Here is a 20,854-nt window from a genome sequence, read left to right as displayed (position 1 = left end):
GGCGTAAGGCGCCTGAGCACCAAGACGGGTTTGCGGGATGGGGGCCCGACACGGCAAGCGCCGCGGGGGCATGTCCCAGCAGCAGCCGGCCCCATTTGCTGCTGACATCCGAGGCGGTTCTTTGCGAGTTCTCCCCGCTGCCACCGCCGGGCCGACGAGAGCAGGGTGCGGGGGGGCTCCGGCTTGTCCTCTCGGCTAGGCTCGTGCAGCGCCCCGCGCACAGCAGCCCGGGGGGGCGACACGGGCACCCGCAATTCAGCCCCCTCCCCTGAGTAATTAGCTGCGGCCAGCCCGGGGCGGAGGGATCCGAACCCGGCCCTGTCCGCGCTGGGCCTAAGCCGGGCCGCCGGCCTCCCTCGGCTCGGGCGCGACAGACCCACCAGCGCTGCAGCCTCCCCCGCGGCCCGGCGGAGGCTCCGCAGGCAGCGGGGCGGGGCCAGGCACGCCGGGCAGGAGGCTGCTCCGTCCGGCCGGAACCCGCCTCGGCGGCCTAGTGAGAGCAGCGACTCGGCTCGGCTGGAGCGCGGCCCGGTGAGCGGAGCGTCGGGCTGGGGCGGGCCGGGCTCTGCTGCTCTGTGTCCGCCCCGGCCGGCCCTGTTTCCAGCCCCGCTCCCGTCTGCCACCCCCGATCCTACCCCGCCTTCCCCACCTCCCCTCTCCTTCTCCCGTCCCTCCATTCCCCGCTACCCACCGCCCTCCTCTGTCCTCTGATCCCATCCCGCCTTCCCCACCTCCCCTCTCCTGTCCCTCCATTCCCCGCTACCCACCGCCCTCCTCTGTCCTCTGATACCATCCCGCCTTCCCCACCTCCCCTCTCCTGTCCCTCCATTCCCCGCTACCCACCGCCCTCCTCTGTCCTCTGATCCCACCCCGCCTTCCCCACCTCCCCTCTCCTGTCCCTCCATTCCCCGCTACCCACCGCCCTCCTCTGTCCTCTGATCCTATCCCGCCTTCCCCACCTCCCCTCTCCTTCTCCCGTCCCTCCATTGCCCGCTACCCACCGCCCTCCTCTGTCCCCTGATCCCATCCCGCCTTCCCCACCTCCCCTCTCCTGTCCCTCCATTCCCCGCTACCCACCGCCCTCCTCTGTCCCCTGATCCCATCCCGCCTTCCCCACCTCCCTCCGTCTGTCCATTCCCCGCTACCCACCGCCCTCCTCTGTCCCCTGATCCCATCCCGCCTTCCCCACCTCCCCTCTCCTTCTCCCGTCCCTCCATTCCCCGCTACCCACCGCCCTCCTCTGTCCTCTGATCCCATCCCGCCTTCCCCACCTCCCCTCTCCTCCCGTCCCTCCATTCCCCGCTACCCACCGCCCTCCTCTGTCCCCTGATCCCATCCCGCCTTCCCCACCTCCCCTCTCCTTCTCCCGTCTCTCCATTGCCCGCTACCCTCCTCTGATCCCATTCCTCCTCACCTATCTTCATCCCCATCTCCCCATTCTCCTTCTCCCATCCCTCCATTCCTCCCTACCCTACCCCCAATCCCACCTCCTCTGATCCCAGCCCTCCCCTGCTGTTTCATCCCCATCCCTGCTGGCCCCCATCCCATCCCCCTGTTCTCCTCTCATCCCTCCATTTCCCACTATCCACCCCACACCTCTCATCTTTCCACCCCATCCCATTTCCCCCTCCTCCCATCTCACTCCAGTGCTCTCACCTCCCCTTTCCCCCAGTTCCTCCCTCCATTCTCCCTGGCCTGATCCTATCCCATTCCCCTGCTCTCCTCTGTCCCATCCTTCCATCTCCCTTCTCTCCACCCCCATCCATCTACTCCCATCCCTCCAATCCCCTCATCCTGCCTTCTCTCCATCTCTCCCCTCCCCTTGCTCCCATCTCTCCCTGCCCTCACTCTTGTCCATCCCCTGTTCCCATTTCCCCAACTGTCCCACTTTCCTCCCAGCTTCACTACCCCTTTCCATTCCCTACCCCTGTTCCCATTTCCCCTGTCCTGCTCTCCTCCACCTCTACTCCATGTTCCCCTCTACCCCTCCATTCTCCCGCTCCATTTCTCCCATCATCTCTCCATCCCTCTCCCGCATAGAGCCACAGCATGGTCTAGCTTAGTGGGCTGGGCATGAGGACTCCTAGGTTCTGTTCCCAGCTGCACCTCCTGAGCCCACATTTCCAAACTTTCGTTGTCCTCCATATTGAAGCACCTAATTAAATGGCCTGGTGATCCGAGGGGCTGACTACCAAGCATTGTCTCCCACCGAGATCCGTGAGAGTGGCAGGTGCTCAGCACCTCGAAACTCTGCTCCCCTTTATGTAGGTGCCTGACCGTGTTGGCTTTAACCTCTGTCCCCACAATTTCCTGTGACATGAGAATGCTATTTCCTAACCTCCTGGGACTGGCTGGGAGGATTAATTAATATTTGCACATTGCTTTGACAATGTGAAGAGTTAGGTTTTATCCTGCCATCCCTCCTGGGCCCCATTGCCAGCTCTCCTCTTCCGTCTGCTGCACCCTCTCCATCTGTGTGTTGGGCTCCCCTTTGCTCTGGTCATCCACCTCCACCTCTGAACCCATCCTGTAATCCTTTCAGCTGGGCTGTAAAACACCATGTTCTTTCCCTTCTCTCCAGCCACCTGGTCTCCCTGTTTCTTTTGGATGCTGAAGGCCTGGGGAGCCATCCCAAGCTGCTCAGGCAGGAGGAAATGAACTCTACCTAATGTTCCACTCAGTTCGCTTTTTCTCTTCCAGACAGTAAAATGGAGGAATTGAACCAAGCACTGACTTCCAGCTTCGCTGTGTCTCAGGACCTGAACAGCACAGCAGCCCCTCACCCCCGACTGGCACAGTACAAGTCCAAGTACAGTTCCCTGGAGCAGGCAGAGAGGAGACGTCGGCTCCTGGAACTTCAGAAATCGTAAGGGTTCCATAATTGATGGCCTTTTCCCCTTGGCTGCTGATCCTTTTAGAGCTACTCCAGGGGCTTGTCTCTGGCTGCCCCATATCTTGTGGGCCAGGCATTTTATCAATGGTGTTTTGATATGTGGCGTCTACTCACTGTAGGGTCATGTGAGTGTGAAGTACTCTGGCCTTGGTGCGTCTCCAGCATGTACCCATGGGTTGGCATGTTGGAAGGCTGGCACTAGTGCTACCACTGTAGCTGCTGGGCTGGGAGACGGGGAAGGCTGGTACCAGTGAGTCAGGAACGGTCCCTTGGTACCGCTATGATAATGTATAGTTACTTAGAATCCACAGAGCTAGAGGAATAGCTCCACATGAAGTGTCCAAGTGTGTAGCCTATATGGCAGTGTGCATGGAGTGGAGATGAGAGCATTCATGGGAATCAGAGCAGAAATGGAGAGTGGGGCATTCCTGTGCTGCCTGGGAACGTGTTCTGCGATGCAGCTTTCAGGATGACCAGCTTGGGTTCCTTATAACTGTGTCTTTCCAGAATAAGAATGCTCTGACAGGATGTGCGATTACAGTGTGTTCTACTCATGCTTTGGGTATGTTAAGGCAGAGGCCAAATGCCTCCAGCACTGAGCTGTGTGTGTGTGTGTGGGGGGGGGGGGGGGGGGAATAGACGCCGGAGCTCCACAACCCACAGTCTGTTGTTAAAGTTAGAAAACTGTTGTTGTTCTGGTATTCTGGTTGGCTCGTGTGCGGATGGTCTCAAAGGGCACAGCTGAGAATCCTCATTGGCTACGTGGCCCATTCCCTTAACAAGCGCATGTATTCAGCGCCTTGCTCGCTGGATCCAGACGCAGCATTCCAAGGTGCGTGGGAGGGCGGAAATGGCCATGTCTCCTTTCAGAGAGGGAAATGGGTTTCTCTGTTCTCTCCTGCAGTAAGAGATTGGACTATGTGAACCATGCCAGGAGACTCGCAGAGGATGACTGGACTGGAGCTGAGAGGGAGGAGGAGGAGGAAGGTGAAGATGCGGGCAATGAGGATATGGACGTTGACGTGGGCAAGAAGTTGCCAAAGCGCTATGCTAACCAAGTGAGCAGGGATACATAGCACAGGGAAACGATGGGCTGGCTCCTGGGAATGAGCGTGTGCATGTGTCTGTGCGGGAAAGTGCACGCATGGGGTGAGTGCTCACTCCTGCATGCAGACCACACTGTACATGCATGCACAGTGCTTATAGGCAACAGTTGAAAGCTCATCTGCATTCAGGGCAGAATTGCAGGGTTGGGGGAGGGGTGTGTGGGTGGATGCCCAATCCAATGGTGAAATCATAGTAGGGATAGTACGTAAGATAGAGTGAAAGTGTTTCCCAAAGTAGCAACACATTTCCTTACCTCTATTATAAATCCACTGTTATAAATGTTTTAACTGACTCACACCAACGGCTTTTAATTCATCGTGAGACCTTCTGTCATTCCCTATGGGGCTGTTCAGTGCTATTAAAAAGAGGTTGGATATCCACGTAAGTGTCCATTTAGATGCATGGGGCTGTGAACTGTAAGTCACCGATGCAGATCTAGGCCTCGTTGGAGAAAGCAGGGCCATTATTTGTGTTTCTTGACCTATAAGTATTTGTTCCGTTCCCAAGTGTCGTCATTAACACTGTTGCTATGTAACCCTACAGCTAATGCTTTCTGAGTGGCTGATTGATGTCCCCCCAGATCTGGAACAAGAATGGATCCTGGTGATGTGTCCCATGGGGAAAAGGGCACTGATTGTGGCATCCAGGGTAAGAGATCATAGTGTGGGTCAACCAAACAAAGCACAGTAGTGGAACTCTGTATGGGCGCCCATCCGTCCATCCTAATAAAATCAGATTTTAGTCCAGGAATTCTGGTTGCGGTCTTCCTGCCAATGCTGCAAAAAACCTGCTCCTGCTCCTAGGGGAGTTTTGCTACTGATGTCAATGGGGGTATATCTAAAACCAGCTATGCTGGGGGGCCTGATTTCAATACAGTGGTCCCCAGATGCTGTTAAAATACAGCCCCATCTTGTAAGGCACATGGGACAGGTCTGGGGTTGTAACTGGATCTGTGTTTTAAAGCCTTGAGTACGGTCACATTGCAAGTCATGGGTCTAACAGCAGCACTTTCTCCATTTCCCTGCAGGGCTCCACTGCAGCTTACACCAAGAGTGGATTTTGTGTCAACAGGTTCCCCTCCCTCTTGCCAGGGGGAAACAGGCACAATTCGGCAACTGGGAAAGGTAGTTATCTGAAGAGACCTTCAAAATCAGTACAAGAGACCTGGCCTACTTCTGTGTATTTAGTCATGGGCTGCCCAGCAGGACTAGGTTCTCCTTGTGGCTAAAGGGTAACCTAACTTCTGTGTCTATCTATTTACATTGTGATGTGAGATGTTTGGGGAATATTGGTGGTATTTTTTACCTATTGTAATATCAGTTTCTCTTGGAGAAGAGTGATATTGGTTGAACTCAGGCTCACAACCTCCATATCCTTTTCCCACTTAAAAGCCAGAGCTGTCTCTGTGTTAACGCAAGTCCCTCTGCACTGGTAGACTGTGTAGTATTCCTATGGGTAAAGTGTGTGTGAGAGCGGGGTGGGCAAACTGCAGGCCGAATTTGGCCTGCCAGCTGTTTAAATCTGGCCTTTGAGCTCCTGCTGGTGAACAGGGTCTGAGGCTTGCTGTGTTCTGGCACTCCAGCTGGGGAGCAGGGTCAGGGGCTGCTCCACACAGCTCCTGGAAGCAGCAGCATGTTCCCCCTCCAGCTCCTATGCGTAGAGGCGGTCAGGGGGTCCGCTCTGCATGCTGCCCCTATCCCAAGTGCCGCCCCTGCAGCTCCCATTGGCTGTGAACCACAGCCAATGGGAGCTACAAGGGTGGCGCCTGCGGCCGGGACAGCGTGCAAAGACGCCTGGCCACGCCTCCACATAGGAGCCGGAGGGGGACATGCTTCTGCTTCCCGGAGCCTCTTGAGGTAAGCGCTGCCTGGAGCCTGCACCTCTGAGCTTCTCCTTGTGCCCCAACTCTTGCCACAGCCCTGATCGCCCTCCTGCCCTCTGAACCCCTCAGTCCCAGCCCTGAGCACCCTCCTATACCCCAAGCTCCTTGTCCCCAGGCCCACCCCAGAGCCCTCACCACCCCCCTGCACCCCACTCCTCCACTTCGGCCCAGAGCCCCCTCCTGCACCCTGAACTCCTCATTTCTGGCCCCACCCCGGAGCCTGCATCCCCAACTAGAGCCCTCACTCCATCCCACACCCCAACCACAATTTTGTGAGCATTCATGGCCCGCCATACAATTTCTATTCCAAGATGTGGCCCTCGGGCCAAACAGCTTGCTCACCCTGATGTAGAGCCTGCACTTGCTCTTTGTAATATTACATGAAGCTGCATTGAGTCTGTTATTTAAGAGGGTTGTGAATGCATGGAAGACTCTTTTTCAGTGGATTCATAGCTTCCTCTTCACGGTTCGGGTCCTCCACCTAGCAGTCTGCCCTGAATGTTCACTGACTCCATCAGCAGATGTTGTCTTTCCTGTGCCCCTCCAAGCTAGGTTGGATTCTACTGCGGTAGCTTCCAAAGCTGGAATGGGAGCGAAGATTGTGTTGGGCAAAGTCCTGGTAGTGTCAGAGCTGTAGTATGTAGTTTGGGTCTGTAGCACTCCATGCCTGGATTACTTGTGTTTCTACGTACAGACTACACGATCTTGGACTGTATCTACAGCGAAGTGAACCAGACGTACTACATCCTTGACGTGATGTGTTGGAGGGGGCATCCCGTTTATGACTGTCAGGTACTGGACCTTTCTTCTCCCTAGCCAGTGCATTCAAACCCGCGGCCCCACCCCCCTTACTGGAGGGAGCCTCGTTGTGTCACTTGTTCTCTGAACTGTGTCAGATATCAGGGATTCAGTGGAATCTGCAGTAGGTGGATGCCGTGAGGCACCACAGTAGACTCCCCAGTGTTTGGGATGGATGATCGCTACCCTATGTGTCTTCTGCCTTCTCCAGACAGATTTCCGATTCTACTGGTTTCATTCTAAGATACAAGAAGAGGAAGGACTGGCAGAGAAAAGTAGGATTAATCCAGTAAGTCCTTTGTATCCAGAGCACAAGGAGAGTGGGTTTAACTCTCCCATTCTGAATGGGAATGTTTTGGCGTGTTCATTGGTTTGATCTTCCACATGTCACCACTTGGTCACTGCAATGTTCTTCTGATGAAATGAGATCCCACATTCAGGATGTAAACAAACCATTTAAAAATAATAAACCTGCACTTTCCACCCTAAGTGCTGGAGGAGATCCGGGCTGCAGGGTATTAACTGGCTGCAGTGCCACTTTTTTAGTCTCCCTGACTGAAATGTAGATGTAAAGGAAAACCAGCAAGGTTTCCCCAGGGACAGCATTAGTGTGCATTTGCTGTCTGACAGGAATCCTCTTTTGATGTTAGGAGAGAGCCTCACCTGCTCTCAAGAACTTGGTTTCTGTCTGAAGGGTTGAGTTGGAGGCAGAACCAGAGATTCATAAAGCACCAGTCCTTCCTCTACTGAGCTGTGCTGAATGCATGAAGTTGAAGGGCTGAGGCTGTGATGAGGCCGGTTTCTGTGCAGTACAGAGCCCCTCAACTTCCACTGACTCCAATGAGAGAGAACACATCAGAGGCCCCTGATCACTGAGCTGTTATTTTGAACAATTGTTCCTGAATACTCTCACTCTTGAAATCCAGGGGGCTACTCATGAGTTTAAAGTTAGCAAGTGCTTAAGCACCTTGTTGAAGGAGGATCTTTTCCCTGTTCCATTAAACTGGTTACTGCTGCATATGTGAGCCATGGTCTCAAGGGTTTTTTTAAAAAGAAAAACCAAAAACCACCACCTCTGCCAGCTCAGGTCTCTGCTGAGCAAACAGAAACATGGAGCTTGTTCCTACAAGCACTTGCTACGAGGTGGTTTGCTCACTGCCACGAGTAATTCACTTCAGTGGGGTTTCTCAGTGGCAAGTCTTGTACTCAGTAGTAAGTCTTTCTAGGATTGAACCCATAGATTGTAAGCTCTTCAGAGCCTGGACTCTGATTTATATGGTGCCATGTGCCCTGTGGGGCTATGAAACTCGTAACCGCCAACCAGGCAGAGTTGGTTGTGCACTCAGTGATATGCTCAGAGAGAGCGATTTGGGCCTAAATTCACTGCAGGCGTAAGTGGTCACATCTCTGATTTCAGTAAATATGCATCTTATGTCAGTGGCAAATTTGTTCATCGACATTCAACAGATGCTACTTGTGCTCACGCTGAAACAGGAGTAACAGAAAGATCATTGGGCTAGTTTTCAGAAGTGGTTGGCACCTGCATCTGCCATTGACTTGAACTGCAGGTAATTGGCACCTCTGAACAATTAAGTCCTGTTGCTTTATCTCCAGAACCAAAAGCTTTGCAACATTTGGTACAATTGGCCTGTGAGAGAGAATGCACTAACTGCTCTAATTCTCTTACCCTTTCAGTTTAAATTTGTGGGCCTGCAGAGTTTCCCCTGCACCCCAGAGAGCCTCTGCGAGGTGCTGGCCATGGACTTCTCCTTTGAGGTAAGATGGCTTTTTGCCTTCAGTGGAGGGACTGGGGACTTGGGACCATGCTGCGGCTCAGTGACAACAGAGCTGTGTGTTGTACAGGGGCTGGGGGTGGGTGGGAGGTGGTTTTAAGGATGTACTGTAAGAAGAGAAGCTGCATTTGGGGTAATATGTCTGATTTTACTTGGGAATTGTGGCTTCTGCAGACATGCTGGAAGCCAACTCAGCTGCAACTCGGCTCCCATGCAATGGAACAACAGTAAAGGAAGGTCTTGTTGTTAAAGCACTAGGCTGAGACTCCGGAGACTGCAGTCATTTCCCACCTCTGCCACAGAGACCATGTATGGCCTTGGACAAGTCACTTCATCCACCTGCAGCTTTTCTCCATCTGTGATCTTGGATAACCATACTTCCCTGCCTCATGTGGTGAGGACAGATTCACCTGTGGCTGAGGTGTTTAGATCCTACAGTGATGGGGGGGGGGGCATATATAAACCTACATAGAAAGGGAGACCACCATTCCTCAATTACCCCAAGCCAAATGCCTCTCTGACTCTCAACTGCATCTCTTGAGCTCTCTGGGCCCATGTAAGCAATTACAACAAATGCAGACTGAAACATACTGACAAGCAAATGCTAGATTTGCTGGTAACACTTGATTGTCTGATGTCTTCTTTTTAAGGCAAAGATAGTCATCAGATTTGGCCGGCAAGTCTGAGTCCTCTGAATGGCAGTGCTGGAATTGTACTAAGCAAAGAGCAGGATGCCCAGAACGTCTATAAAGCCTTTATGATTCTTTAACCAATAGGCTCTCTTGCCTGCCAAAACTTGAAGAATCTGGCAGCCTTAGTGACATCTTTGGCCCGAAAGCTTAATTCTGCCTCTAGACATCTCCCCCTGGAAAAGAGCTGTAGAACGTAACCCCATTGAAGGAGGAGTAGAAAGTTCCAGGAAGATACTGAAATTCTCAATAGACTCAATTTTCCTCTCTGGATTTATCAAACTCTCTCATGTATCCCAGTCACAATTTGTCCCCGGGTGTCCAGCCGTGGAAGGCTAGTGCATCAACATGCTGTGTCATCACGCTGACCCTTGTCTAATTTGGTGCAAGTTGTAGCTCTGAGTTCTCTTCCTAACCAGTACTGACACAGAAATAGGTCACCAAGCATTCACTAAAGAAAACTGAATGAATGATCATGTTAAATTTGCCACCAGAGGGAGCTCATGAAGTCCCTGTAATGTAGCATGGACAAAAAGAATTAAAACTTGCGGGCTACAGGTGGACCAAGTCTTGCTTACGGACTGCATCCTATGAAAACCAAATGAATTTGCTATGTTTGGCTGCTTCAGGAAAGCAAAAGTGAATTTTCCCCATTTGTTAATTATGGAGGGATGTATAGTGCTCATGCTGTTCAAATGATCTCTTGCAGGTGATGGCAGTGAGTTTAGCCAAATTTTTCATACCTCGGTCCCTAAAGTGAAGTTTCTGACTCCAAATTTAAGACCTGATCGAAAGCCCAGTGAGATCAGTGGGAGTCTTTCTGTTGATTTCAGTGGGCTTTCGATCAGTCCACTGGCCTTTTTAAATAAAAGTGATTTATGAGTCTGTTTTTCAGAGATGCACAAATCTGGTGGAAGTAATTGAAAATCTTATTGAAGTCAATTGGAGCTGTAGGTGCTTGGCTCTTTGGAAAATCACAAGCCTCTTTTACTTAGGTATCTAAGGCTATGGCTACATCTGGAATTTCAAAGCGCTGCCCCGGCAGCGCTGCGGGAGCGCTGCCGCGGCAGCGCTTTGAAGTGTGAGTGTAGTCAGAGCAGCAGCGCTGGGAGAGAGCTCTCCCAGCGCTGCATGTAAACCACATCCCTTACGGGTGTAGCGTGCAGCGCTGGGAGCCGCGCTCCCAGCGCTGCTGCCCTGATTACACTGACGCTTTACAGCGCTGTATCTTGCAGCGCCCAGGGGGGTGTTTTTTCACACCCCAGTTGCAGCGCTGTAAAGTGTGAGTGTAGCCAAGGCCAAAGTCTGAGTTTAACTTGAGGCACTCAAGTTTGAAAGTGTTGGCCACAAAAAAATAAAATCCCTCCATACCAATTTCCCATCAAGTTTAGTCTTGTGCAAACAGTAACATTAACCTGTTTCTGAATTGGCTGGCGTCAGGACAGTGATTCAGTGTAGAGACAGACAGCAAATTAAATTGGCTGGAATGAAAATAGAAACTGAAGTATTACAGAAAAAACCTCTTGAGAGGACGTGACTTATGTCGATCTAGCTGATTCGTGGCCCAGCTTCTTGGGGCTCTCCCCATGTGCTGAAATCTTGAAATAAAAGGAATGCAATTGAAGGAGCTTCCCTGGGTCTCTACCTAGCAGAATCCCAAAGTTGCTTAAAGACTCTCTCCTGCTTTGTGTGGCTAGTATGGCCTCTTATTGACAGCATGCTGTGTTTTACCTGGAACATATTACATGTGTCTGCATGGCAGAGTGTGGTCACGTCAGGAGCTCTCTTTTCCTGAGTCATCCCTTACTTCCCCCATGTGTGGGTTTGCATGCAGAATATTCAGGGATCTTGCCCAAGCAGGATATGAATCTCATTGCTTTGGTTCATGTTCGATTAACACAAGTCCTCTGTCCGTGAGATTTTTCTGCCAGAGCCCCACAGTGATCGATAACCAAGTAACCCTCTCTCTTTCCCAGTTACTCTGCACAGTCAGCCTCTTTGCTCACACGTAAATTGCTTTTTAGAGTTCAGCTGGCTTTGCTAAAAGGAGCTTCCCCCCTCCCCCCTCGACATTAAGAAATCCCAAGGTAAGGTGTAATCTGACCAAGTGCACCTATGGGAATCAGTGGAAGGGATAATCGAAAATCCTTAGTGTGCTGGGTAAATTTAAATGGAAAAGAGGCTAATAGGTAACATCAGCCAGCTTCAGTGCTTGAATTGCAGTGGTAGCAAAAAGCTAAGGGCCTGATCCTTCAAGTACAGAGGGCCCTTAACTGCCATTGATTTGGAGTGGGAGATAAGGACACTCATTACCTCCTGAGATTCATTAAGAATTTATTGAGCATGAGGAAGCTGACGGAACAGGAACAGTAGACTGATCAGGGCTGCTTGGCATCGCTGCCTCTGACTAATCACTTCCAAGATGTCCTATTCTTTTAATAATAATAAAAAAAAAAACCCAAAACCCTGAGATGTTCTTTCTGTAAGGTTGCCTTATTAAAAATCAGCCTGAGTTTCTTCAGTGCAGGAGCACAGCAACCAAACCCAAAACACTGATATTTGCTGATCAACTGACATTAGCCTACCGTTTGTTGTGTTTCTTTAATGATCCGATGGACGTGACCCATTCAGCATTTAATTGTATTCTCATTGAAAGAGGTGCTAATCTGATAGTATTGGAACTCTTGGGTTTCCACTTTACTCTTCCTTGGTTCATCTCATTGTCTGAAGTAATCAAATAAAATGTCTGATTGTTTTAGCTTGAAAGTGAAAAGAGATCAGTAAAACTGGGAAGCATCAAAGTCAAATGTATTTGCTTTCAGATATCTCTGTGCACGCTTACACCTGAAATACCTCTGTCCCCTGATGTAAATGCTGCCCGTTCCATCTCTCTGCCTCTTACAGATAGATGGGCTCCTGTTCTACCATAAACGAACCCACTACAGCCCTGGCAGCACCCCACTAGTGGGCTGGCTCCGACCCTACATGGTATCGGACATCCTTGGGATGACTGTGCCAGCTAATCTGCTAACTACCAAACCAGACTACGCCGGGCACCAGCTCCAGCAGATCATTGAGCATAAGAAGAGTAAAAAGCTGACAGGAGAGGAGGGATGCTTGAGCTCCAAGGAGGTGGCTGAGAACGGACATTATGAGTTGGAACACTTGTCTACACCTCGTCCAGCAGAATCTCTCAACAGCCAAGTTGAGACAGCAAGCCAGATGGAGAGCTAGACTACTGTAATGGGATGGTTTTATTGAGAGGGTGAGGGGCCACAGCGCAGCCTTCTCGTTTTCCATTGCTGCTCATACTAGCTGGGAGGAGGATAGTAATCATCACTGGATGGCTCTGTTTTAAGTGGCTTTAAGGGAAATAGGTCAGCTTTAACAGTTGTTGCAAGGACTATCACTTCTGTGGAGATGCTAAGGATTAGTCCTACCTGCTGAAGAAATCTGCTCTTGGGATTGTACCCTGTGCCAGACTGCATGGTTACTCATTTAGAACCTGATCCTGTTCCTATTGGAGTCCATGGCCAAAACTCCGTTCTCAGAGCAGGATTCACACACCTCTTTGTAAACTGAACACCAAATACCAGGCCTCAGACAAACCTTATTAGGCTGAAAATCTGGGGCATTTCCACCTCCAAGCCAGTAGTTTGTACTTAAGACCCTTTCGATGAAAGTTTTTTGTGGTCAGTCTGATTCTAGTTTCAGAGGCTTGCGCTCTTTCTAAAATCTGAAGGCTGTGTTTGACACCCACATGTTAGTGAGAAGCAGACTTTCCTTGCATCAGAACAAGCCCCTGTATCAAAAAATGGTCTTATGCAAAAAGAGCTCAGAATAATTTTATTCTCTGACCCTTTTTGCAGTAGGCGAAATGCCTGTCATGTTGATTTTTTTTTTTTTTTTGTGGTTGAATGTACAGAATAAAATGTTTCACAGAAATATTAACTCTTCAGTCTCTCTTACCAGTTAACCAATTTTGTATTATCATTTAGATATCTTTGGATCAGGCACTTTATAGCACTAACTGAAAATATTATGTATGATAGAGTTTCACAACTCTATCAATGCACCTTAGTCCTTATCTCATGCTCTCCCCAATCCTAGTCCTCTCTTGTATACAGATCTTCAATTGCATTTATATGTACCAGGATATGTCTACACTACAAACAGTACAGCTGTACCTGTGTTGTGTGGGCACATGGTACTGCAACAGGAGGGTGTTGTCTGTCGCTATATTAAACCAATCTTGTGAAGCAGCAGCTAGGTTGTTGGAAGAATTCTTCCATCAACCCAGCTGCTCTATGGTAAGGGTTAAGTCTACATAACTGCGTCACACAGGTATGAAATTTTTCACAGCCCTGAGCCATGGAGCTAGGTGATCTAATTTTTAGGTAGACCAGGCCCTAGTTTTATGATTTAAAATGAGTATCTGCTAGGTTGAGACCACCAAACTCAACTGACTGGTTACCCAAACTAGGTTTTCACTGGCGATAAAAGGCCAGTATGTTAACTCCCAGGTTTGAACTCTTTATTATGTTATATAGACAGCAAATGAGTTATGGTTCCAACCAACCCACTTAAGTTAAAAGAGGTGGATGAAATTTCATACTATAAATACTACTGTAGGTGATGTACCTGATTCTCCATGAAGCTCTGCTTGGTTATTATGAAGAGAAATCACATTATGTATAGTAGGTGATGAGCACCCTGATACCAGGAATGATTCTTTATGTGTAGACAGTAGATCTATTTATATACTCCCCCACCCGCCCCCATTTTCCCCAGAAAATGCTGGCTTCTATGCCAAGAGTGTGGGTGGCTTGTAGTGGTTTGATTGTACAGCTGATATTGATAATACAAGTTGGCAGCAGGAACTGTAATAACTATACTGAAAACTCAGCATGGAAGAGAATGTTGGCCTGTTACCCCCTTCATTCACACACACATGGGAAATCACGCCCTGGATGTGTGAATGAATTTGGTTGTTAACACTTGGCTTGAATATGCTACAGGCTTCTTCAAACTGCTGTTTATTGTTAGTATGAAACAACTTTTGGGGTGGGAGGTCTGTACTACCCTCCCCTTCTCTGCACAGTGAGGGATGGAGAACGTATGTGAGGTACACCTCTACCCTGATAGAACGTGACCTGATATAATATGAATTCTGATATAACGCAGTAAAGTGGCGCTCCAGGGGGCGGGGCTGCGCACTCTGGTGGATCAAAGCAAGTTCAGTATAACACAGTAAGATTTTTTGGCTCCTGAGGACGGCGTTATATCAAGGTAGAGATGTAATAAGTGTCCTAAGACCTGCTGTAGCCTAAACCAGTGACAGACTCTGCTTGTAAAAAATGAATAATACTGCCGTTGCTTGTAAAAAATGAATAATACTGCCGTTGCTCTCTGTGAATCTCAGATTCTGATGGCAAAATTCAACTGGTTGGAGGAAATTGGTGCAAGAGGCACGCTGGAAGCATGGGCCCCTAATCAGGGTGCTTTTCAGATGTAATAAAGTGCTAATTTATTTAATCATCCAGGATTCCAAATCTAAGGCTAAGCATCCCTGGCCGCTTGCTTTGGGAAAGGGAAGTCTGCAGCTCTGGTTACCTTGTATGCTGTCCTTCACAGAGCTTTCCAAGGTCCTCCAGCAAAGGGGAGTCATCAGTATAAAATACAGTAGGAGGAAAAAGGCTTTTTCTCTGATAGAAGGGGGAAACTGAAGCTGTCTTTATATGTTGTAAAGGATCCCTTGCAGACAGTGCTGCATAGTTCTGCTTTAAAAATATTAGCAGACTCCAGGAGTAAATCTTTACATTACAATTAATGCTGAAACTGAAAGGGTGTGTTTGGGGAGAAGGTGTTAAACAAAAGTTACTGGCTGCAAAGCATTCTGTTTCCATAACTCAGCTGTTGGGTGTGATGCTGATACTGGAGCGCTCTCCACCCTGCTCCAGGTGGAACAAGCAGCTGCCTCTGCTCCTTGTACCTGTGCATGGCAATGTAAGTTACTGCCAGGTGCAACAGGAACCTGCTGAGGCAGCAACAAGGAGATAGCTGGGCAAGTGGGGAGAGCTCAGTATAGCAGAGCCAGCCAAAGTGTGGCCTGTGGGTTTCTAGAGGTGTGCTCATCTTTAGTGTGGAGATGTGGCCTGCAATCAAGCTCCAGCTCAGAGCACTGTAAGCTGGCAGGATCTTCAGCCTCCACGGGCCTCACTTCCATGGAAAAGATGGAGATAGCTGCCCTGTGCTCCATTTTCCTGCAAGTTAGATACAAGCCCTCCAGCTGCTGGCAAGTTGCCAGGGCAGCCCTTGTCAGCGGAACAAAATGTCCACCCCTGCCACAGCCACTGAGGCCAGTTGGGGTATAGCTTTCTGAGCAAGCCCTGTTGCAGTACCCAGACGTGCCCCCAGAGGCAGTGTGCAGCGACTGTAGCATGAAAAGTGCTCGGAATCAAAGCTCTGAAGGCATTTTTAAAAATCCCTTTAGCACCCGGCTGTCCCAATCCCCACTAGCAGCAACTGCTGTTCAGCTCGTTAAGTAGAACCACCTACCCAGACTTTTAAATGCCTGTCGATGAAGTGGAGGTAGATCTAGTTAATGGATTTGGGGAAGTGGTGACCACACTCCCTTTCCTTGGAAATGGGACCTGAAACTTGTTTGTTTGTGATGTGGTGAAATGGTACGGAAAAAATTGCAACTGCTGATCTAGTTCATTACTGGTCTTGTTCCCCTACAAGGGAATCCATCATCTGTGTATCATTCTAGATATGAATATTGTGCATATCAGTGTGGTAACTTACACAGTGCAAGTGAACTGGAGAGGAGGATTTTTGCTTCTTTCCATCAATCCCTAAGCCAGTGAGAAATTTAGTAGGTAAATATTTTTTTTTTATTTCATTTATAACAACAGTGACCACTTCCCGTCAGAACATGCTACAATGAGGAGGAGTGGCTGATCTCTTTGACCACTGCTTGTTATGGATCCTCCTATGTCAGGCAATTGACAAAGTGTGTCACACTGACCCCAAAGTGCAAGTGCCAGAGAGGTCAGTACAATATACAGCACAAAATCACCATTAAGGGGCATTGGTGGGCAAGGCACTCTACACTTAGAAGACTAGGCCCCTGCTCTGAGAAGATGAACATCGAAACCAGATATTATTTACTTGTACTGCCGTAGCTCCCGGGAGCCCTAGTTGTGGACTAGAACTCCATTGTGCTTGGTGCTGTATAAACACAGAACAAAAAGATGTCCCTGCCCCCGAAGAGTTTACAATGTAAGTAAACACGATTGCAATGGACTGTGGTAGACAGGAAAGGGGAAGAGATAAATGTAAACAATGGGGAAGAACTAAAGCTAAGCTCTTGTAAGCACAATACTGTTCAAGGACAACATAGTCTGTCTATCTGCATTGTCTCTATAATGGCCAGATGCAAGAGTGGGAGTTGATAAGAGTGGATTAGGGGAAGCTCTCTGGTGAGGGTGATCCTGTAGGGATGTGGGGTGGCACAGATCTTGGAGTCTGGGCCATGTCAGATCTTGGACTGCAGAGACTGCAATAGTCCGCCCTAATCATATCTCTTTGTGAATGTATTGGAGTGCTCAAGCAGGGCATTCAAAAAAAGAAGCAAGTACATTCTGGAAGAGAATTTGGACATGAGGAAAACAGAAGGGGAGATTTACTGTAAAAAATGTAGTTAAATGCAGATCGGATTACAGGAAACAGCCACAAAGCAGGCATCTGAAGTTGAGATCAAATGAGCTAGCTCTTCGGGCCCAGCATGAATTTTTCCTGATCAGCAGTTCTTTAGTTTCTCGTGACCTTGCACTCTTTCCTCCTTAAAAGGCACATTTTCACATCTGTTCAGCTCCAGTGGAGGTAGGAAAGATGGGAGCTCTAGTGTAGATAAAGTAGCAGTAACTACAGCCATTTTAACCACCACGTCATGTAGACTTGTTCTGGCTTAGCCAAAACGGTAGTTAAAACACCAGTGTCGTTTACCCCATCCTAGTGCTCCCAGGGCTGCTACCACAGATAAAGCTGCACTGGCAGGAATAAGAGTGGGGATTTTTTTTTTTTTTTGAACAGAGAGGGACAAGGAGGTCTTTTAATCCTATGCATTCACCTACACACTCATGGGCAGGGCTGCTGAGAGCGGGTTCGGGCCTTGGTGAAAATTTTTTTTCAGGCCCCCCAGCAAGGGTGGACTGGCTAAACAGGGCTGTGGGAGCCAGGCCTGGGGCCTCCTTCCAGACTGCCAGGCTCCTGTAATTTGTACCAACTTTCCCCTCCCCCCCCCCCCCCCCCCCCGCCCATCAGCTCTGCCCATGGGACTTAATTGAAGAAAGCATCCGTAATTGTAAGACATGCTAAATTTACCCACTTGGTCACACTGTCTTTTGTTCTCTTCCCTATAGATCTGAGCACCTTTTGTAATTCCCTTCCACCCTCCTTTGACTGCATGTTGTTTATCTGTGTCCTGATCCTGCCACTGGATCCCAGCAGGCAGACCTTACCACTAGTGATCTGCAGGCGCACAGGAGCCCCACCTGCATTGACCTGATTGCTGGATCCAGGCCTTAGATTATGTGGGCTAGTTCTTGCAAACAGCTGTGCCCATAGCGTGCCAGGCACTTTACAAACACATAAGCGAACAAAGGTCTTTTGGGGGCAAGCATGCTGTTTTTTGATGTAGCTATAATGTGCTTGGTAGACTAGAGGTGCTGTGGAAAGAATTTACACCTCAGCTGGGTCACTTATAGACAATGAAGGGGAGATTCTTGATCTAACCGACTGTTCACGGGTTTGCACAAGTTCTCTTGCAACAGGGTGACTTCTAATATCCTCTTCTGTATGAATCTCTTTCTCTCTCCCTTCCCTAGATTCCTCTTTCTGTTCCTTTTTTGACCCCTCCCTTTATCTCCCTTTGCCTCAATGGATAGTTTCCTGTTTCTCTCGCCTTCCTTTGGACGAATGCCTCCCTTCCCCCTCCCCGCTATGCAGATCTCTCTCCCTCCCTCCCTTAGATTCCTCTCCCTGGCTGTCCTCTGCTACTGTTTGTGAATGAGACTCAGTTTCTGAATGGAGTTGCTGGGGGCTCTGGCTGGCTCATCAGGGGAAGCAGTATTGGCCATGAGAAGGGGAGGGGGACGGGTTCTCTTTGCTTCCTTCCTCCCTCCCTCTCTGCTGCTTTTGAGGAATAAGGACTGCGAGACAGACAAGCGAGAGATGGAGGCTGCAGGAAGGAGATTCACTCTCTAAAAGAAAAATACAAATGAAGAGAGGGAATTGATCGTCTCCTGCTAACTATATTCAGGAAGCAACAGCAGGGGGATCTTGCAAAGGCAGAGAAGAAAAGCCCAGGCGGATTGAGCCACAGTGTGGAGAGATTGCAAGCAGATTTTACGGGGGGAATGAAACTTCCAGAGCAGCTGGGTTTTTTACCCCCTTTTGTGTGTGCAATTTTCTGGAACCTCCAAAAGCTTTAATGAAACCGAGGAAGAACTGAAAGAGCCCGACGTTTGCAAAGAAACCAAAAGAATCGTTGCAATTTAAGAGGAGACAAAACTGAACTTTATTTTTTTCTTTCAAGTTGCATCAGCTTTTCGGGGGAAGGGATCACTGCATTAACCTTTCCCCCTCCAAGTGTGTAGTTAATCTGCAAGAGAGACTAATGGGTGCTGCCTGGGAGCTCAGGAGCAGCGTCCCCAGTTGAGCGGGGTGCTTGAGGGGCCCCTGGCTGGGAGGAAGAGAGGCCAGCCAGCTGCCTCCCTCTGGGGTGTTGGGTGGGGGAAAAGGGGCTGGTGTGCTGGTTTTGAGTCAGGCTGGTCGATGTTTGAAAGCCCTGGCTTAAAAACTCCGAAGAAGCAAGCAGTAGCAGCAGCCGCCGCCTCCTCCTCAGCAGTTTGCAAGCAGGCGGAGCTGCGGCAGCAGGATGGCCGCAGAGCTGAGCCCGGAGGAGGAGCAGGTAAAGCCGTACCCTACACCGGGCGCCCTAAAGCAGGGCGAGGGGGGGCGCGCGCAGGTCCGAACTAAGGGCTCCGGGGGGACGGGGCTTGTGGAAGCGGGAAAGTGGGGGGCACATACTGCTCCCCATCCCTCCCTCTGAGCTCTGTGGAGATGGGGGTGGTTGCGGGGGGGCAGGGGACTGGTGTCTCGAGGGGCTGGATCAGTGCCCCGATGCCCCCCACGTTCGCTACGTCCCCTTTATTCTCCCCCCTGTCTTGAACTGGGGGGGCTCCCCAGCTCCTCCGATTGGGAAAGGGTCGTGGTGGGGGGGACCCCATAGCCTGGTCTCTCCCTCCCTCCTGGGCGGCTGGTTACCCTCTGACGGCCCCGGGGCTCTCTCCCAGAGGGCTATTGTCCCCTCCATGGGAAGCTTTGGGGAGATCACCCGATTTGGGGCGGGGGGCTCCAGGGTGCGCGCGGGCGGGGATAGGCTGAGGGAGCCGCGGCCTAGTCCTCGGCCTGGCGGCTGGGTCCCATGGGGACCCCCAGCGCCCCCACCCCATAGGGCTCCCAGCAGGGGGCGCCGCCCCGCCCCTGGACGAGCAGCGCGGGGGGGGAGTTGGGGGGAGACCCCTTGTTCCGGTGGCAGCCGCCGCCCAGAGGCCCGAAAAGCAAAAACAATCGGGACCACCCGCAATCCCCCAGTAGCCCCCCAGGTCCGCTTGGGGTGTGTAGGAGGGTGAGGGGGGGTCCAGCCCCCCACCAGGGGCTGCTGTAGCAGGGCTCAACCCCCAGCTAGACGTGGGGGCCTCAGTGTCGGACCCGGCAGAGGAGGGCAGGCCCGGGGTGTTCCTGGGGTCTCCAATCTGTGCCCCTTTCCACCTTTTATCCCCCCACCCCACCCCCAAAATCATCCCAGCCCTTTTTATTCTTTTGAGTGGGGGCGGGGACGTGAAACTGAAAATTGTGCAGAGAAGTTCCCACCTCCCTCCTCCTCCTCCTCCTCCTCCTCCTTCCCGTAATGTTTTAGGGAGTGGAGCGGGCGGGCGAGCGAGAAAAGTCTCAACTCTCCCCCAGGCCGTGTCCCCAGCTGCTCCGGGGCCTGCTGCTCAGTAGGATCTGCCTCCTGTCTCGTCAGCTCCCGAGAGATCCTGCAGGGCAGCTTGTGCTCAGGGAAGCTTGTCTCTTCCTGGACCTGCCTCAGTGTGACCTTGGGAGGGAGTGGCTGTGTCTTTGTGCCTCAGTTTCCCCCAGTGTAAAATGAGGCTGTCCACCTCGCCAGGTGTGCTGGGAACCTTACTGCATATTTGTGATGTGCTGTCCTCCTTCCACCCCTAAGCAAATGTGCTGTGGCAGTGGTATGAGGGGTGACTGGGCTTATTACCTCACCCATTTTAAACTGGGACTACCCCCTTTTCCTGTTTTGCCCTCTTCACTTCACTCTCTCCAAAGCTGGATTTAAGATTTTATGCTTCCCACACCCCATTCCTCCCCATGACGTTTGTATCTTCCTGTCACTGGGTTGCGTCACTGCAGGAGGATGTTGCATACTTATAAATATAGGGACTGTGCTGTGAATTTTATGGGGGAGTGTTAACCTCATCCTGGTTACGAGGGGAAGGTGGGGGAAAACTGGTGGGTATGGGTTGTGCTGCTGATTCAAGCCAGCTGATTTTCCCATGCTCCTGTGCTCTTTAAAGATGAGAACTCTTATAGTCTGTACCTTTAACACTTC

At 50.5% G+C, this 20,854-nt stretch overlaps 2 protein-coding genes and 1 long non-coding RNA gene across 6 annotated transcripts in view; 2 read left to right on the top strand and 1 right to left on the bottom strand.

Annotated features, from left to right (window-relative positions):
* Positions 1-410: 410 nt before the first annotated feature.
* Positions 411-13,092, top strand: SNUPN (snurportin 1). Of its 3 annotated transcripts, none has more exons than XM_050967047.1 (9): positions 411-531; positions 2,701-2,866; positions 3,798-3,951; positions 4,544-4,648; positions 5,028-5,124; positions 6,577-6,674; positions 6,892-6,969; positions 8,376-8,456; positions 8,648-10,163. In XM_050967047.1, exons 2-9 carry the CDS (start codon positions 2,709-2,711, stop codon positions 8,702-8,704), a joined length of 828 nt encoding a protein of 275 aa, XP_050823004.1. In that variant the 5' UTR covers positions 411-531; positions 2,701-2,708; the 3' UTR covers positions 8,705-10,163. The 3 variants fall into 3 exon arrangements, with proteins under 3 accessions (XP_050823004.1, XP_050823003.1, XP_050823002.1); XM_050967046.1 differs by lacking the exon at positions 8,648-10,163 and adding an exon at positions 12,071-12,225 and having other exon boundaries at positions 413-531; XM_050967045.1 differs by lacking the exon at positions 8,648-10,163 and adding an exon at positions 12,067-13,092 and having other exon boundaries at positions 417-531.
* LOC127057898 (uncharacterized) lies at positions 629-1,606 on the bottom strand. 2 transcript variants are annotated; one of them, XR_007776221.1, is made up of 4 exons: positions 1,351-1,606; positions 1,118-1,271; positions 960-1,041; positions 629-731 (listed from the first exon to the last, which is right to left on the bottom strand). It is a non-coding gene; the product is annotated as an uncharacterized LOC127057898 (long non-coding RNA). The 2 variants fall into 2 exon arrangements; XR_007776220.1 differs by lacking the exon at positions 1,351-1,606 and having other exon boundaries at positions 1,118-1,344.
* A 5,083-nt stretch (positions 13,093-18,175) lies between the features above and the next one.
* Positions 18,176-20,854, top strand: part of PTPN9 (protein tyrosine phosphatase non-receptor type 9) — a 54,333-nt gene continuing 51,654 nt past the window's right edge. Inside the window, exon 1 of the mRNA XM_050967005.1 lies at positions 18,176-19,138. Coding sequence (XP_050822962.1) covers positions 19,106-19,138 — 33 coding nt within the window. The 5' untranslated portion in view covers positions 18,176-19,105. The remainder of the gene's footprint in view (positions 19,139-20,854) is intronic.

Source organism: Gopherus flavomarginatus, chromosome 9, assembly GCF_025201925.1.
Source record: "Gopherus flavomarginatus isolate rGopFla2 chromosome 9, rGopFla2.mat.asm, whole genome shotgun sequence".
NCBI lineage: Eukaryota > Metazoa > Chordata > Testudines > Testudinidae > Gopherus > Gopherus flavomarginatus.
Note: the sequence above shows the minus strand (reverse complement) of the source record. Positions and strands in the feature narration are given on the sequence as shown.